General features: G+C 33.4%; 1 protein-coding gene across 1 annotated transcript; it reads right to left on the bottom strand.

Moving 5' to 3' along the window:
* Nucleotides 1–12,874: 12,874 nt before the first annotated feature.
* On the bottom strand, nt 12,875–19,804 carry LOC104897553 (4-coumarate--CoA ligase-like 1). Its single transcript, XM_010684447.4, has 6 exons — nt 19,149–19,804; nt 17,485–18,075; nt 16,471–16,672; nt 15,650–15,795; nt 13,752–13,819; nt 12,875–13,292 (listed from the first exon to the last, which is right to left on the bottom strand). Exons 1-6 carry the CDS (start codon nt 19,572–19,574, stop codon nt 13,055–13,057), a joined length of 1,671 nt encoding a protein of 556 aa, XP_010682749.1. The 5' UTR covers nt 19,575–19,804; the 3' UTR covers nt 12,875–13,054.
* Nucleotides 19,805–20,387: the final 583 nt, after the last annotated feature.

The following is a 20,387-nucleotide window of genomic DNA, read 5'->3' as shown; positions in this document are numbered from 1 at the left end:
ACCGGTACCCGTGGGGTGCACCCCGGGGCCATGGGAGGCACTTTGAAGGCACCCTCTTGCCGTGGAAGGGTCATATGGTGTCGTTCGGAGGCCCTCCTAGGCCTACCTGTGGTCGTGCCAAGCGAACCAAGGGAAGGCAAGAGTGGACAGGGAATGAAGGTCCGAGGAACCTGGGGGATCATTCCGCACCCGGGGGGGTTTAATGTTTTTCGGAGGCGTGAAATATTTTCTAAGTATTTCCCCCTATATTTCTCTGTTTTTTGCCTATTTTTGCCCATTTCCCGTCAAAATGTATTTTTTTGAAAAAAAAATACGTAAATTAAGTATACGTCGAAACATATTTTTCCAATTTTTTCCTGATTTTTCCAAAATCACCCTCTATTTTTCGCCTTATTTAGCCAATTTTCCACAAAAAATATGATTCTTTCCAGAAAAGAAAAATACGAAAATTAAGTATATGTCGCAAAGTATTTTTTCAGATATTTCCAGATTTTTCCCTATTTTCCCTCCATTTTTCGTCATTTTCTCTAATTTTCACATTTAGCCCATTTTCCATAAAAAAAAGTTTTCCAGAAAAAAAATACTTAAAAAAACTTCATGTCATATACAGTGGATTCATGCAAAAAAATGTGGGCACTACTGATCATTTTTGAGAATAAAATCCCATGTAATTCTACTGTCAAAAGTGCGTTCATTGGGAAAATAGCCTTTTCCCACTAAACCTCTTTAGAGGGTAGTGATTGATGATGCTCTAGGCCTGCCCATGGGCCATGGCTGCTTGGTGCTTGCACCTTACACGGTGCGCTTGTGGTGCATGAAACGGTTGGGCCCCTTTTGGTTCTTGGTGGCGCATGGTAGATTGATTCTTCGTATTACATGGCTCTCGATGGTGCGAAGCGCCCGCAAGGTGCATGGGATGGTTGGGCCCCATATATGGCTTGGTGCTTGGTGGTGTGCATGGTGCTTTACGATGCACCGCGCCCTTGTGGTGCATGAAACGTGGCGCATGGTAGCTTGATTCTTCGTATTACATTGTGCTCGGTGGTGCATCGTGCTCGCGAGGTGGATGGGGTTGGTGGGCCCCATTTGGTGCTTGGTGGTGTACTTGATGATGCGCACACACGCGCGCGCACTTAGCACTCAGCACTTAAGCACAATGCACAATGCACTTTTGTCACTTTTGCACTTGGCACTTGGATACGAGGGCAAGAGGCAAGAGGCTTCAGGCTACAGGTTACATGCATAGTTGTACATGCATAGTTGTACATGAGAAATCTTATCACTTGGTTCAATATAGGTGGGATCTCAACCACACCAAAGATGAATAAGTTGAACACTTAAGACCTAACAATCTTGTCCCTTCCTTCAGCTTGTCAGTGCGTACTTGGCAATTAAAACCATCACTTTAAACTCATATGTTACAAGCCGTTTATTATAAGATTAAAAAAGATTCCACCTTAGAACCATATGACAATAAGAAGAATAGCTTCTTAGTCTTACATCATAGTTTCAACAAGATAACATATGAAAGAATTCAAATCGATCGCTAAATTATAAAGCAAACCATGAACGGACTTTATGTTTGGAAGTACACATAAAAACCAAATCCTAAACTCTCACAAGGGAAAACTAATAGCTCAAACTCTAAACTTTCCTAAAGGAGATGAAAAAAACCCAATAATTAAATAGAAAGCTCCCAAAAAGAGAGAAAAAGAAATATTATCATCGTTAGAATGAAGCTAAAAAACAAGTGAACAAAAGTAGAAATTAAGGCTTATTACAAGATGATGACATCCTCCAACCAGAGGCAACTAGTAAACCTAGATCTAATGAACTTCCACGTTATATTCAACTTGTTGGCATTTTTTAACACTACTTCAAGTCTTCAACAACTTCTTCGTATTCCTTGAAACACTTGAACAAAACAATGGTTTTATTCTCTATCAGATATTGTGAGATGGGATTCACGGAAAATATAGAATCTTGAAAGATTCACCAAAATGCGATAGTACTACATATTTAATTTGGGGCTATTGGTAGGGTTTATAAATTAGAACTAACGAACTATTAGTGGAAAGTTGATGCGGCACAGTTTGAAGATTGAGTTTGATATTACGGATAAACTTACCTTTAATTGACGATACCTGAATAAATGTAATGCTTGTCCATAATTTGGATTTGACGACACAATTTTTTTTTAATTATGGTTTCAGTATATGCATGTAATAAGGGTCAATTATATTTTCTAATATATACTCCATCCGTCTCAAAATATAGTGCTTAATTCTATTTTCTCATAGGAATTAAGGTAAATAAAATCTAAGAGGAAAGTAAAGACTTTCTATTTATTTAAATAGATTTTGTATGGAAATATGTGATTTCAAGAGAGAGAATGGAGAATAATTGATGAAAGAGCATTAAATATAACCCTTGGGTTGAATAAACATAGTAAATAACTAATTTCAAGAAGCAAATAAATGATGGTGACACAATTTCTAGGCAAATTACAAAAACGTGATGAAGTAAATATAAAACCAAAGACTATATTTTGGGACACCTATAATAGAAATAAAGTACTGTATTGTGAGATGGAGGTAATATTAGTTTAAAAATCATGAAAAAAATTGCGTGTCAATCAATGATATTAATATTTAGTAATCACCACTTGTGGTTTCCTATTATATGTAGCCCTCATGACAACATGTATAATATCAAATTTCATTTTTTCAAAAGATTTGTAAAAGCTCTTTGGTTGTAGGACTAATAAATTGGGTTCTTAAAAGAGATGCATCATTTATATTGGAAAATTCCCTTCATTATTTTTTATTATTATATATATTCGTATTGCTCTTCCACATTTATGTATACATCATCAAAAAATTTAATTATATATTATTAAAAATTATACAAATTTAATACATTTTGAGATACACATTGAAATCGTAAAACCAATATAACAAATTATGCATGCTAATGTTGTTTCCTGCAACTCATCGCAGACTATATATATGATCGAGATATTCACTAAAATGTAAAAACATGAAAAGAGATCGACCGAAATATGTATCTTTGTGAAAAAAAGATGACGTGATTAGCTCAGTTTTATCTATTTTATTAAATAATAGAAGTGTTATTTATGCTACATTATAAAAACAAAAGACCCGGTAATTAAAGAAAAGATAAATAATTTTATATATAAAATAATTGAAAAAGGGGACTGATTAAGAATAATTTTGTATCATAGGAGTATTTGAGATTGTATACATACAATTTGCATATAAGAAACTTGAGATTGAGGTGGTGGAGTAGGCATCACTTTCAATATCGTATCTCTTAGGTTTAAGGATCAAACTTCTTAGGACTCATTTGAGGAATTTCTCCTCCTCCACCCTCTTAAAATATATCCAAAGAAAATAATCATATAAATCATAAGTCAATGAAAAATACGTAACAAAATCCCTTTTACCTATTGTCCATAGGTCAAAAGCTCCATGCGGATGCTTAAATAGAGAACTCAGGCCCTACAATTTTAGTGTAAACTGAATTGAAATAAGTTGAACTAAACTAATCGAGTTAAAATGAGCCGAATTAAACTTAAATAAAACTGTAAGAGAAAAATAGGTGAACTTAATTAAGCTGAGTTAAACTGTGCCTAAAAGAGTATGACCTCAGTTTTTTTTTTCCTAGGACGAAACAGAGGATTCAAATAGTGCATGTGAAAAGGTGATATGTTAATGTGGTTCCAAGTAGCATAATTAATTAATTAATTATAATCAACATGATATTATACAATATTAAAATGAACAAGTTGGCTAATGAATCTCTCTCTCTCTCTGCTTTTGATTCTTTTTGATGGAGCAAATGTTATGTTATCCTAGGTAAGTACACTTTGCTGATGATATGTTAATTTTTGAGCAAGTTGTACTTGTTGACAGTATTTCGCCCAGGTTTTTGGAATAAATTAAATGCTTTTGGAGACCTTTAATTATAATTATGCCCACATCAGATTAGACCAGCACGTATTGTCAGGTATTATTATTAAGCCTAATCTAGCCCACAGTTTTATGGGCAGTATTCTACTTTTAGCTAATGCATTTAGTCTTCTAATAAAGATACGTTTGTCCATTTAAATAGTTAATCAACTTGTTATTTTCCTATTTTATACTTCTATTAACTATCCCTGTATTTAGTTATATAGAAAACCGACCATCAACAAGAAAAAGAAAGAAAAAACAAAGAATTGTGATTGGAGTTTTTTTTAAGGAAAGGTAGCAGTAAACATCAACATGACTGTAAAAATAAATATCATTTATGTATTACTATTTAACTAATTGTTTATAGAGTTGTTTGGCGATGAAGGTTGGTTGTTGGCTGGTTTAATTGGCTTGTTTGACTGGCTTGAATATTGCTTGTATATATTGACTTTTTAAGTCGGTCTGGAAAAAGTATTTGGTATAATTAGTTAGAGTTGTTGGTTGTTTATTAGAGAGTTTGTGGGCCAACAAGTCAAAAGTCAATCCAAAAAACTGTTCCAAGCAGCTTTTTTTTTGCCTAAACGCCAGTTTTTCGCTTTTCAGCCAACCAAAACGCCAATAACCAAACACTTTTTGTGGCTGTTTGACTAAATTGAAAAGCCAAAAACCATTAAAAAAATCATTTAGCAAATTAACATAGCGTATATATCTTTGCTCCAAGCTCATTTATTTTATGAATGAAATAATTTTTACTAGACTTACAAGTCCAAAGGAAATCCTCTCTTAAACGCAATTGGCATAGGATTACTCCTCAACTCAACATTATAACGTTGTCTATTTCTATCCTCATGTTTAATGTAAGATAACACTATTCACATGTGGGCTTGTTTATGAAATTTCAATACTCAGTCAAGTTTATTCTTTCTTACTCATAACAATTGACATTTCCACAATCTCTATTATTGAAATTTGGTTATTAATATACTTATTCGTTTTTTATTAAGTGATTGAGGGACAAATGACACAATACTTAAGAAATTTAGGCTATATTCTTTTAAACCGAATTAACAAAAATTTTATTCAGTTCAGTTTATTTTAATTCAATTAGTTTTCTTTTACATTTTTCATTCATTTCATTTCAGTTTATTTCATTTTAATTTAGTTCAGACAAAATCAGTTCAGTTCAGTCCAAAAGAACATAGCATTAGAGAGAGAAAGTTGATATACCATATTTAACAAAGGAAAGAGCAATTTTGTGATGATAATTTAGTAAATAAGGTGAACTTTTTTTGCCAAATCTAATTATATACTCCTACTTCATATATAGGGTTGGATAAATTCACCAAAGAATCGACACTTGGGCTCTGTTTGGTAGGATGTAAAACAGTTTTCTAGAAAAATGTTTTCATCTATTTTCAGTTTTACATTGTTTTGTTTGAAAATGAATTAAATTCAATTTCCCTAAGAGTGAAATTGCTTCCACAATGATGGAATATAATTTTTCAGAAAAAATGTTTTCCTTCTTTTTCTTATCTCTCTTGTATACTCCTCGGTTCTCATACTATTACTTTCCCTTTTATTTTCATTTCGTTTCATCATTTTTCTTGCATGGAACCAAACAACGAAAAACTAATTTTATAATCGTGTTTTCCATTGCAAATTGTTTTCCATGAAAATCATTTTAAATTGAAAATGTTTTACAATAACCGATTAAACAGAGCCTTGATGTCTCTTTCGAATATCAAGTGTCCCTAATCTTTTTTAGGAAACTACATATAGCATGTATGGAAAATATTTGGTACCGCCAACTAAATATAATACTTCCTCCATTATGTTTTAAATGAAACATTGGGTGAAATGGTACTATTTATTGATCAATTTTGACTCCAATTTATCGCCATCATATAAAGAAAACATAGTCAATTATGATCTTGTTAGATTCGTCTCGATGCATACTATCAAATTATAGCTTTTTTTATATATATATATTTTTTCACATGTGCACAACTAAAGATATTAATGCTTAAAGAAACGTGTTGGGTTGCATGAAAAAGCAAACATTTCATTTAAAACAGAACAGATCGAGGAAGTAAGTTTTTTTTCGAGAATATGGTATATAGTAGAAATTACAAATTACATATACTCTTTCCATATTTAAATTGATTAACTGTCGTATTAGTAGCCTTTTCAATTAATTTATGTAAAGTTATTTGTAATTTTTTTTGACTAAGATATAAAATAATATCTAATAAATACTTCCTCTGTCTAGAAATAATTGCACCATTTCATGTTTTCACGCTTGTCGATGTATGTTTTCAACCATTAATATCTTTGATTATCAATAAGTAAAAATTATTAAAAGTTGATATTAAGAAAATATATATTGAGATTTGAGACGCATCTAACAAGATCCCACATGACCATAATCTCTCTACAATATATATCACCAAAGACAATCAAAGTATAACATGTGATAGTAAATACTATGCAAACGGTGCAACTATTTCTAAACGGGGAAGTATCTACTTGTAAAAGTGTAAATGACATGATTTCCAACTCCCAAATCTAGAACTTCTATAAGCTAAAAATGGTTAAAATCTTATAATTTTGATCTAAATAGGGCAAGTGTGTAGAAAATAAAATGTACTAGTTAGGTCATAGGGGGTATAGCTGCTAGGGAGTAGGAAATACGTACGTTGTATCTTTTCTGCACGAAGAAGTAAACGGTCGATTGGTATAAAATTAGTATGTTTTGAACTAACCAAAATCTCTAACTCATTTGTAGATTTGTACTTGTGATATCTTCAAAAGGTTTTTACCAGTTAAGTTAGGTATAATATTATGTGACTATAATACAATGTTAAAAATAAAGGTAACATGCATGCCTTATAACTGCCATATTACTGCTGATCATGATGATTGGTTTAGTCCTTAATCACGTGGCCACAAATTCTAATTAAATTACGTCCTTTCTTTTCTTCTTTAGGCTAATAATGTCAGCAACTTAGCAATTTCAGGTAAATGATCTTGATGGATTCCTCTCTTTTCTTTAAAGTTTAATTAAGATGCCTCTTTCCATTATTCAAAGGTTAAGAATTGAGATTCACCCCTTCATCTTGATTGCCACTTGATTCCCTAATCTAATTATCTAATATAATTATGTATACATATATGCAAAGCAAAGCATAATGGATTCACTTATGAATTGGTACTTGGTTTTCTTTTTTTTATGCCAAGTGCTTTTATATTTTAAGGAAACAAAATGTGGTGTATGGAGAATATTTGATATTACTAAGAATATATAATCTTTCATAATTTTAAATGTATCCATAGTAGATAGGAATGTTACCAACTGGGGTTGGCGTGAGTGGTTAATGGTCTCTCGCTGCTTAATCAAGGTCTCGGGTTCGAACTTTGGGTATGGAAAAAATCCCAGCTGGGAGGGATACTGCTCTTTCAGGTACCCATGCAAACTCTCGCAGGAGATCTAGTCCACTTTTAATAGAAAAAAAAAAGATAGGATTATTGAGATAATACGGAGAATAATTGGTTTTTTCTAAGTCCTAACCACATGTAACATTTATGTTATTTATAATTTTCGATCAAGTATTGTATTATTTAATTACTTTTTACAATTATTTGAGTACAACTTTATAGTATATGTTTCAAATAAAGTAAAAATAATAATATATTATTTAAATAAAAATATTTTACCTATGTATGACATGGGTTATAGTGTAGTAAACCAGCATTTGCAATTTGCCTTACTATTAATAAAAAAATTTACTTATTGAAAGTTGATAGATCTTTTTTCGCTATATTATCTTATTTGAGTCAACAAATTAAAAGACCATAATAGGTAATGATAATGTAGACAAATTAAAATAGACCGCCTATTTTAATAATTTTTGTAAAATAGATCATAAAGTAGGTGCTATCTCCTAATCTTTATCCTACTAGGGTTTTGTTTAATTCACCCTATCCTCTAATTATCTGATCATTTAGGAACCAATTTATATATTTAGATTGGGTATGTTCTAAACTTAATTTTCCTAATGCGATTTGATTTTTCCCGCTCATATATACGATCAGATGTAAACCTATTTAATTGATATGATAAATTGATAATACATGTATGTTGTGTTTGATTATCAACGAGTTATGTGAACACCACAACTGCTACTTGGAAAAATGTTTACTAAATACAAAGTTTTAATTTATTCATTATTGGCATGAATGCAAGTATGCAACATCTCATAATCAGTGATAGAAATAAACTTTTAATATTTCTATACTTCTATTGTACGTAATACTTTCTCTGTTTTTTTATCATTCTCACTTTTCTGTGTGCGTCTCCCAAGGCACATCTTTGTACTTAAATAAATTAATAAAAATTAGAGTGCACTACTCATCATACATCTGGGTGTACCATGTGCATGGTACAACCAAGAGTATTTTTTTCTCATTTATTTGCTCATTTGAAGCTCTACCTACTATGTGATTATGCTCATTTGGAGGTTTCAAATGGGTAATGAACAAAATAATAGCCTTGGGTGTACCATGAGCATGATACTCCCGTGTGTATGATAAAAATTTTCTAAAAATTATAATGATTGAATATTAATAAAGTACTAATTGAGACGAATCAAACAAGACCTCATATAACAAAACTTTTTCTTATAAATTAAAAAAAATTAAGAAGATTTTCTCAAAATTAAATAGTGTCACGATTTCAAGTGAGAAGGATAGAAAACAGAGGGAATATTATTAACTAATGTGCTATGATAGCTTTAAGTAAAAGAAGTTTCCAAGTGATGACAACGTCAAATAATTATTTTTTATGATGACTTAAGTCATTAAAGCAGGAGGAATAATCAGAGTTATACATGTAAATTAGTGTAAACCTAATTACCAACATAAATAATATATAAAACAGCTGAGAATTAGGGTTTGTTCTCTTCGGCATAAAACAGCTGAACTGAACCGAACCGAACCGAATTGAATTAAATTAAATTGAATGTAATAAATATATAAATAATATTTAAACAATAATAATATGAATATTAAATAATTATTATAATGATAAGTAATAATAATGAATAATAATAATAATATTTTGGATATTTTTAAATAATAGTTATAAATAAATAATATTAATAATCATAAATTAATCATAATAATAATAATTAATGATAATAATGATAATTAATAATAATTATCTTATATTATTTGTATTAATATATTAATAGTTGATGATGATATATAATAACAATAATATCTAAAAAGTAAATTAATATTACTATTTTAATAATTAGATTTAATAATATAATAATATTTAGTAATAAAAATAATGATTGGGTTGGACCGCGAAAATTACATCATAAACCGTCTTGACGCGATTTGATTGGTTTATGGGTTAAAAAACGTGGGTTTATTTGTGCTTTGACCTAAACCATCTTTCTCCTAATAATAATATTAATAATAATGAGTAAAGCTATAATAAACAAAATAATATATAGAAACAACAACAACAACAACAATAATAATAATAATACTTAATAGTAATGATATAAAAATAAATAATAATAATAATAATAATAATACGAGTAATTAGTAAAATAAATTATACCAACATAATAATAATATTTAACAAAATGGTTATAAAAGAACCGATTAGAGCTGAACTGAACTGAAAATAAGTTGGGGAGAACAGGCCCTTAGGAGGTCATTCATTCTTCTTACCTAGTAGGGTCTGTTTGATATAATTTTGTCTTATCTTATCTTATTTCACCAGGGGAAAAAAAAACGGAAGGGCTGAAGTGCAAGGGCTGCGGTTAGCCCAATAACCGCAGCCTTTCATTACGAAGGGCTGCGGTTTTTGGGCTAACCGCAGCCCTTTACCCACCAACGAAAATATTATTTCAATGGGCTTTTGAATATTTTGGAAGTAATTCAGTGGACGGACTTTTAAAATATTCAGCACTCCTTATTAAAACCTCATTTTCTCTCCTCTCTCACAAATCTCACGCACAAATCTTCAAATCTTGACACCACCACCACACCCCCTCTTCTGTTGCTCACACCATTCTTGTCTCCTCTGCATCTCGTCGGAGCTCCGCGCATGGCCGCCGCTCTAGCCTTCTCCTTCTCCGTACTTGTTCATTGTTGGGTTGTCGTGGCTAGATGTTAGTCTACTCTCTTGTTCTTCGTCCTCTATTCGTGCATGTCCTGCTCGTTGCTACGCGTTGCTTCGTAGTTGAACGCTGCCACTCCCCTGCGTTGTCGCGCGCACCACTCGCATCTCCTCTTGCCGTCGCTCACACCACCACACCCCCTCTTCTCGCGCGCACCACTCGCGTCTCCTCTGTCGTCGGTCACACCAGATCTAGGGTTGGTTCGTTTTTTATTTTAGTTTGTCATTTTTAATTTTTTTTTTTGTATTTGTTGGTTTTTGATGGTATTTTTCATATTTTTTTTGTTAATTTCAGGTTTTTTAGTTTTATGGAATTGATTTGAGATCTAAGATTCGAGATTTACTCGATTTTTTTATCAATTTAGTTTTTCGAATTTTAGGTTTTTTTATTTTATTTTGTGGAATTAATTTGATTTCATGTTGTTGATTCGTTTGAGAGAGATTTCTGTTCAAATTTTGTCTTGATGTTGTTATGAGAATCAGTATTTAAGTTTAATGTTGTATAATATGAGCACTATAAGAGGGGGGGAGGGGTGAAAAATTATAGTGAGAGAATAAGCTCTACTTTTTGCGGAATTAAAAGTAAACTTGGGAACAAACAATGGGAACACGAGAGATTTTACGAGGAAAAACTTCCTAGGCCTAGTAGGAAGAAACAACCTCGACCACAAGGATTTTAAACAACTTTCCACTATAATAGGCGAAAACAACTCTGATTACAACCTATTACTTTTCTCTCGATTCTCAACTTAAGTCACTCAACTCAAGTTCCCAACGACAGTTCCCAACAACTGACGTTTTCTCTCAAACTTCACTCGAAGTTCCTTTCTCTTTCTCTTTCTCTTTCTCTTTCTCTTGCTTCACTCAAAGCTTTCTCACACTTACAAGAGTTCACTCAAACCCTTTTTCTCAAAAATACACTTTATAAAATAATGGAAGAGTAATAAACTCGATTAATGTAAGTATGAATTCTCTTAAGGAAAGGCACTGACATTTAGATAACTTAGGACAAATTAACTAAGTCAGACACACATGGTGTGACTAATAAAAATCAGACACAATTTTGCTCAAATGAATTAGGCGCCTATTTATAGACAATTAAGACAAGACATGTTCTCCACTAACTTAGACCATGTTCTTCATGATGTTTATTTAATTAATTAAATTAAATTAATTATTCCATGTCATGTAAAGCATCCACTAATCCACTACTTCAATTCATAGAAGCAGTAACACATTACGTGGTTTTTGCAAAACTTGGAGAATAATTAAACTTATTTAATTAAATAAATACTTGGAGGATAATTAACTTAAGCCACTAAATCCACTAACTACATAAAACGTGTAGCAGTAAACTTTAGGCGTGCAATCTAGATTTTAGAAATAAATAAATAAAATACTTTAGCTAGTTTTTAGGAAAAATATCTTTTTCAAAATCTTTTACAAAACCGGAAAAACAGTTTTTATAATTTAAAAATCCGAAACATTTAAAAACCGGAAATATTAATTTTTCGAAAACTAAATCTTTTGAATAAAAATATAAAAGATAAAATATATATTTTAAAAAGATAATATTTGAAAATCAGTTAATTTAAAATCAGAAAATCTTTTTTAAAATCTTTTCCTAACAAACTTAAACTAACTTCCTAAAATAATGGATCTTAGTCAAAATATCCCTAAAAACTCTAACAACTATATTGGGCACTCAATTAACTTAGGCGCACAATATTAGTCACTTAGAAGTTCCTAAATTAGTTTTAAGTCTTGTTCCCTAATTTTTAAGTCGTGTTCCTTAGCCTTGTTCCTATAGTGCCAGGTCTGTTCCTTTCATGGGAACAGAACCATGTTCCTTTGAGAATTCACCACGAATCTTAATAAAGCTTTTACTCAACCTTAACAAGAAGATTAATAAATACCCTAATGTATTCTAATCTTCATTCCATGCTTGATTCTTCATCTCTCGAACATCTTTACTTCGATCTTGATTAATTCTCCGCTTTAATCTTCAATCAAGTATTCTCTTAGCTCGAGCATAAATTACCTTGCAACAACATAAGTACACTATACTATGTCTTTTGTGGTTATGTCATCTTCAAAACTCAATGGTCAACATTTAATCTGGATGATCTTTGTGAATTTGGTTGCTGGAGTTTGCTTTGCTGTTGCGCGACATACTACTTTACAGTTCTTACTTAGTTTTTCGAAATTCTCGCTGTTGAACAAATTAGAAGGCAGAAGTGCAAAACTTTAACAGGAGGGGGAAAAAAAAATTCATAAATATTTCTTGATATTTAGGAGTAAAATAATGCAAAAAAAAAGTTTTTTTTTTGTTTTTTAGGTCAAAAGGGCTGCGGTTATGGTCAAAACCGTAGCCCTTTGTACAAAGAAGGGCTGCGGTTTAGGCCTAAAATCGCAGCCCTTCCATATTTGTTGTGAAGGGCTGCGGTTTAAAATTGCATCTCTTCACTTTTAGTGAAGGGCTGCTACAGAAAGGGTTGTTGGCCAAAAACGCAGCCATTATGGCTGTTTTGACTGCAGCCCTTCCGGGTTTTCCCACTAGTGTGATCTTATCTTTTTTTTCCTGAAATGAGTGAAGATAAGTTGAACAGAACATCTTATTTATCTTATCATATTTCATCTGATCTGATCTGATATGATCTTATCTTATCTTATAAGATCTTAAATAAATCAAAATAAGTTGAACAGAACAGAGCTGTATTATCTCCATATATAAGACCATAACCCTTAATTATACAAACTAAGAATTCCATAGATTATACTATAAAAGGAGATACCAATTTCTTTCAAAGTACACCAATTTTTGTAAATAAAAATAGGTTCTTATAGAAAAGATAGTAACATTGTCATTAATTATTATGTAAAAATATTAAACTTCTTTGTTGTTGGCCTTGATTTTTTCCATGATTTTCTCCTTGAGAATCCTTCTCATGATTTTCCCTGATGGAGATTTTGGAATTGTTTCCATAAAATGAACTGATCTCACTCTTTTATAACTTGCCACATTTGATGCAACAAAGTTCATTATGTCTTCTTCACTCTCTTGGGCATTTTTGTTGATTACTACACAAGCAGCTGGGAGCTCTCCTGCATCTTCATCGGGCAATCTGCATAATTACCCCCGTTAGTCAAAAGGGTAGTTAATTAGGTTTAAGGAAATTTAGACGTTAATGACTAACGGAAGTCTAACATCATTATTCAAAAGGATAGTTTGATGTATTTTTTGAAAAGTAAAAGGTATATGGTGAAGTTCAAAAGTCGAAATGGTATATGGTGCAATTTTTTTTTATCAATGGTATATGGTGAAAAAACGATATAATAATGATTTTTATTGAATACCGAAAATATTCCTTTAATTGCCATGTCATTATATGTACAATAAGTTATAAGGTAATTGTATGACCATAATGTTTTTTTTAAGTCAGCAATCAAACGCAATCATTACATGAGATTCGATCATCGGTCTTGGACACTATCCCCACAAGACCAATAAAACGAATTGTAACCATCTAATAAGGATATTTTCATCATTCTAACATTCCTTATACTAAATACTTTATACTTACGGGATTACGGCTGCATCTTCAATTGAAGGGTGTGAGAGAAGGATAGCCTCCAATTCAGCCGGAGCGACCTATCGTAATACCAAGAATACAATTTACTTAAATAAAGATAAAAAAAAGTTTATAATAAAATTTATAATATTGTAAAAAAAACCAAGTTATAACATTCACTCGATTATACTATTACATTATTCATATATAATAAAATGAAATGTAACAATTATTTCTAAACTGAGGGAGTATGTATCTTTTGCCACCACGCATGAAATTGTAATGCATATACTAGCCACAAGGTCATCGTGACTATGACATATATAATATACGATTTTTTCACCATATACCCTTGACAAAATTTTTTTTGCACCGTATACCCTTTCAAGTTTTCAAATTCACCATATACCCCTCACTTTTCGAAAAATACATCAACTTACCCTTTTGACTAACGATGTTAGACTTCCATTAGTCATTAGGCCCTAATTTTCTCCTAATCCTACTTAACTACCCTAAACACTAAACCCTAATATATACTAACTCTTAGCCCTAAACCTAACTAACTAAAAAACCTAACCCCAAAAGCCCATTAGCCCTTACCCACCCCTATCTCCAGCTCACAGCCCACCACCCCATCCCCAGCCCACAACCCACTACCCCCCTAACCCACAACCACTTGACCCACCACCACCACCTGACCCCCACCCCTGACCGGATTTTTCCACCCCACCCCATCCCACCGGATTTTTCGAGAACCACCTGAACCACCACCACCTGACCCCCACCCCAACCCACCGGATTTTCGAGAACCACCCACCCAACACCCCTCCTCTTCTCCCACCCCAGCCGCAACCCCCTCCCTTTTCCCCGGCAACCCCTCCCCTTTCCCCGACAACCCCACCCCCTCCCCATTCCCTTCCCCCGCTGACCCCCTCACCACCACCCCGTCACCAACACCATCGGACCGCCACCCTCGAGACTGTTCGCACACCTCGTCTTTTCCCTCCGCTCTTTCTCTCTCCTCCCCTCTGCTGGGCCTTTCTCGCGCCGTTCCGAAGCCGTCTGCGCGCTTTGCTCTGCCGCTGTCGTCTGCACGACTCATTTTCTGCCGGAGGTTTGGGGGAGGGGGTGTACGATTGCAGTAGCTTGAAGTAGGGGAGAGGGAGTACAAAACAGGGACAACGGGGTTAGGGAGGGGAGGTGGTGGTGACGGGATGGTGGTGGCGGCGAGGCGTTGGTGGTGAGGGGGGTCATTGGGAGAAGGGGAGGGGGTGGTGGTGAGGGGGGGTCACTGGGAGAAGGGGAGGAGGTGGGGGTGACGTGGCAGTAGGGCCAAGGGGTGGGGGTGACGTGGCAGTGGGCCCAAGGGGTGGGGGGATGGTTCTCAGAAGGACGTGGCAGTGGGCCCAAGGGGTGGGGGTGACGTGGCATTGGGCCCAAGGGGTGGGGGTGACGTGGCAGTGGGCCCAAGGGGTAGGGGGATGGTTCTCAGAGGGACGTGGCAGTGGGCCCAAGGGGTGGGGGGATGGTTCTTAGAGGGATGTGGCAATGGGCCCAAGGGAGAGGATTAGTGTATTATATTAGGGTTAGTGTTAGGGTTAGGATTAGTGTTTGAATGATTTAGGTTAGTTAAGTAGGATTAGGAGAGGATTAGGGCCTAATGACTCACCGAAGTCTAACACCGTTAGTCAAAATGGTAAGTTGATGTATTTTTTGAAAAGTGAGAGGAATATGGTGAATTTGAAAACTTGAAAGGGTATATGGTGCAAAAAAAAATTTGTCAGAGGTATATGGTGAAAAAACCGTATAATATATTGCACACATTAAAGAATAAAGATGTACTGTACAATGTAGCATACAATTTGAGAAAATGCCTTATGCTTATCATCGCAAATTAAGTGACATCTTACCTGAAAACCTTTAACTTTAATTAGTTCTTTGATGCGATCCACTATAAATATATCTCCATCATCATCTATATATCCAACATCTCCTGTATGAAGCCAACCTTCTTTATCCACAGTTTGTTGAGTCGCCTCATCATTCTTATAATAACCTTGTAATAACATAGATTTTCCAAAGATGATAATTATACTAGCACTTTATTTCACAAATATACATATACGACCTAATTAAACTAAAGTTACTATTAGAGGTAAAAGTTCGGTGTATGGTTTGAATTAGGGTCTAATTCAATCCGATCCGAAGAAAATTTTAATTTTAATTTTCCAGTCCGAATCCAAACCGATTAGATTTTGAATCCGATCCAATCCAATTCGAATTTTCATACTTTAGATTGGATCTGATCCGAAAATCTGATTTTTTAAAACTCTAGTTTTTCGATGAAATAAATGAAGCACAACAACAACCTAATAGATTTAGGAAATAAGGAATTAGTTGCTGTTACGGTTTAGGGTAAGGGTTGAAGAGATAGGCATATTGGGCTATGGACTAGACTTTTCTTTAAAAAATTCCAGTTTAGTACTTAAGCCCAATCCAGATACATAATACAAGGACTATTGCTATTCGGTTATATTGGTTTTTTGGATCCAATTACCCTCAATCCAATCCGATCCGAAAATCCATTACTTTTCAAAAAATCTCGATTCGAATCAAATCCGAACACAGTTCGAATCTGATCCGAATTACTATTTCGCGCATTGAATTGGATTGAATTTTATCCGAATAACTTTCACCTCTGGTTACCATAAGTTGCTGATAAATTATTTACCTTGCATTACACATTGGCTTCTTACACAAATTTCACCATGTGTATTCTTAGGAAGAGATTTACCGGTGTCAGGATCCACAAATTTAACCTCAATATTTGGTAGGATAAACCCTACTGAATTCCTCTTTGCAACACCACCATGCTCTTGACTTGGACCACCATGAGTTAGTGTTATGCAACTATGTTCTGTCAATCCATAAGCCTAGCAATACAAATACTTCATTAATAGTGCTTGTTTAGAATTTATGTGCCTAAAAACTTTCTTTTTCTATGTTATCTTTCACAGTTATTTTTACTAATCTCACCGTTTCTCATTGATGTCCCTAGTTTGACTTGTACATTTGTCAATCCACATATATGACTATTATTGATATATATAATTACGTCTTAGTAAAAAAAAAAATTGATATTATTAAAGTACTCATTAAGATGAATCACATAATAAGCCACATCCACATGACTATGATTTTTTTATATATGTTAGAAAAAATTTAGAAGAATATTCAGAGTAGGAACATCAATAAAGGATTGCAATCTATATCTATACTAATCTATTAAAAGGCGTTCCTAAACAAGGAACAGTGACACGTGACACTCTCCGTAAAGCATTTTAGGCCACGTAATCCACATACAATTAAAAAAACTAGAAATTGCATTAGTATAAAGGTTTGATCTCATGACCTCAAGGTTATATATTAATCTTAACCACTAGACTAAATGATATTTAGTGTTATAATTTTGAAGTACAATATTAATAAATGAAAATTTTCCTTACCTGAGGTATAAACCGGGTCTAATAACTAGTTATCACTTTTGAAAAAACATAAATTATGACAATATATAAGCATCATGTATTAAATTAAGCCACATGACTACGAATTTTTATATATGTTGGGAAAAAATTTAGAAAAATATTCAAAGTAGGAACATCAATAAGGAACGGCCGGATTGCAATTATTACTTTAAAAAACAAAAATTATAAACATCATGTATTAAACTAAAGCAATAACATACCTCTTGTACTTGAACACCAGGGAATTTCTTCTCAAATGCATTAAGGATTTCTGGTGCTAAAGGAGCAGCAGCAGTCATAATAGCTCTAAGTTTAATCTTACTAAGATCAAATTCATCCACTATTGGATTTTTCACCAAACCCAATATAATTGGTGGTACAATAGGTGCAAAATTAACCTCATGAGTTATTAAGGCATGTAAAAATGTCCTTAATTCATACCTTCCCATAACAACTACCTTACCCTTATTTTTAAGGGTAGCACAACATATTCCTGTAATACCATATATGTGAAAAAATGGCATTAACCCAAGAATTGTTACTTTGCCTATCATATCTTTAGGTACACTAAATAATGTAGAACAAAGATTGGCTACTATATTACGATGTGTTAACATTACTCCTTTTGACATTCCTGTTGTTCCTGATGAAAATGGAAGTGCACAAAGATCTGTTTGTAAAATTGGCTCAGAAATTTGGTTCATATTCGTCTTATCAGCTGCTTGAAGAAGTTCTTCCCAATAAATTGCACCTGAATTTCCAACATTTGTTTCTTCTCCTAGGATAATTATTGGTAGGCTCAAATTCTTTACCTGTTACATATATATCCAACTTATTATACGATAAGTTATAGATATAGCCATATAGGGTGTGTTCGACAATAGTTTTTGAATTATCGCATGTCATGGTTACGTTGTACAAATTTCATAATTTCGATCACGATAGTCACTGTACGTAAACTAACATTAAAGAGATAGTACATTACATGTCACATTGGTCCTTAATATACTATGAGAATAGACAATAGTCCCTTATAGAAGGGAGAGTACATTACATGTCAAATTTATAAGAGTTCTTTGGTGGTCAATTGTCTAGTAGTTCATAGTATGATGAAAGTAATTAAAGTACATAATGATAGCAGTAATCTCAATCAAGTTTGTCCATATATATATCTAATCTAAAGGGAACAAAATCACCAATTGAAAGGAAAAAGGGGGAGAAAGAAAAGAGACGTGAGATAAGACGTTATTGGCAATAAACTGCCAGCAAAGAGATAAGAATTTGCGTTTCCTTTTAAGTGGGTACTGAAGACTAATTAGCCTTGACTCAGTCAGATAGTGCTGCATAAAGTTAATATTCTGTTAGTTTCTTTTTGGTGTAAATGAGCGATTGCAGTGATGTAGACGAGATTCGATCCCAGGTCTCGGGTACTACATTCATGAGACTTTACCAACTAAGCTAGATGACATCCATAATATTCTGTTAGTTTGTAATCTGATCACACTAGCATTTCATACATGTATCATGTATGTACTTGGAATTAAGGATGTTCAGTTACTTATTAGCTAGGAGTGTATAGTTAAGTTATCTTACCTTATTTTTGTTATACAATTTTAGATGTTCTAATTTTATTTTTTTTATATATTGGGGATCGATACTAATTTAGCAGAACAATCTCTAAGATGACCATGAAAATTTAATAGTTTAACGTGATCATGAATCCATGTTTCTATAGATGATTGCATTATGAACCACTCGCTATAAATGTATAAAGATGGAACATTTGATTATTTTAATACACTCGCCAAAATGGCAAATATTGCATCTAAAAAAACAGATGAACGAAGTATATGTATCGTGTAGTAAAGGATCATGACTAACTAACCTTTTCATAGATGGTAGCATTTGTTACAATAAGTTTAGCATCAGCTGCCTCAAGTTGCTTCTTGATTTCTGATGTATGTGCTGCAGGATTTGCACCAGAAAAAACACCACCAGCAGCCATAATACCCAAAGCAATAATAGCATATTCAGGTACATTTGGAAGAACAACAATAACAACATGCCCTTTCCTTAGACCAAGAGACCTCAAGGCCCTAGCAAATCTCTTTGTGTCCCTTGTTACTTGGCCATATGTATACTCCTTTCCAGTCATTGCATCGACGAATGCGACATTGTCAGAGTATAACTCTGCATCTTGAAGCACAAAATCTGGCAAACTTAGGTTTTCTGGCACTGAAACTGGCTTAAACCTACTTCGAAAAATGATCTCTTCTTCTAAGGGAACTTGGTTTAACGATTGTGTTTCCATTTGTGTTGTGTTGTAAGAAATTGAAGATGTTGAAAATGGGATTTAAAGGGGAAAAAAGGAGTAGAAATGGGTAATAATTAGCTTACAAAGATCATATGCATGGTGTAAAGAAGGTTAGTTTGAGAGTGAGTCTCATCAACAACTATTTGGCAAGTATGATTTTGTTGAGTCACACTTTTTCTCTACTTGGTTTTGTGTTAGGTTCAACTTTTAGCTATAAATAAGTACAAACTTCCTTTAATGGGAAAGTTGATTCAACTACCCTTTAAAGCCTTATTAATAACTTGGACGGATTATATATACCTCCTTCGTTTTTTTAGACGATATAATCACGTGGAATCTTGCCAAACATCAACTTTTTATAATTTTCACTTATATATATATATATATATATATATATATATATATATATTTGATTCGGTAATTTATTAGCCTAAGCAGGCTCAGCCCTCGTGAGTTAGAGGTAAGAAAGGGATCTCAACCCATAAGGAAACTTCCAAAGACTGGAAATTGGGGATTTATACCCAGAAACATAAATCCACACAATCACCTTAAATATGGGGTTGGTGAGAATCAAACTCCCGACCATGAGATTGGGAGGTGGGAGCTCCAACCATTGGGCTCCCACATGATTCTCAAATAAAGGTTCTATATAGTGCATAGGTAAGTGTGCCTAGCTAAAGGAAATATTTCCTTTGGGCTTTTATCTATAACTAATTTGTATGAATTTTACTTGCCGATCTAGGTGGATCATCTCTTGGAAAATGTAAATGGTTGTGACAACATATGTTGGGCCTAGGTAATTTTCTCCCT

Source organism: Beta vulgaris, chromosome 6 (assembly GCF_026745355.1).
Source record: "Beta vulgaris subsp. vulgaris cultivar EL10 chromosome 6, EL10.2, whole genome shotgun sequence".
NCBI lineage: Eukaryota > Viridiplantae > Streptophyta > Magnoliopsida > Caryophyllales > Amaranthaceae > Beta > Beta vulgaris.
This window is presented reverse-complemented; position numbering and strand designations above follow the sequence as displayed.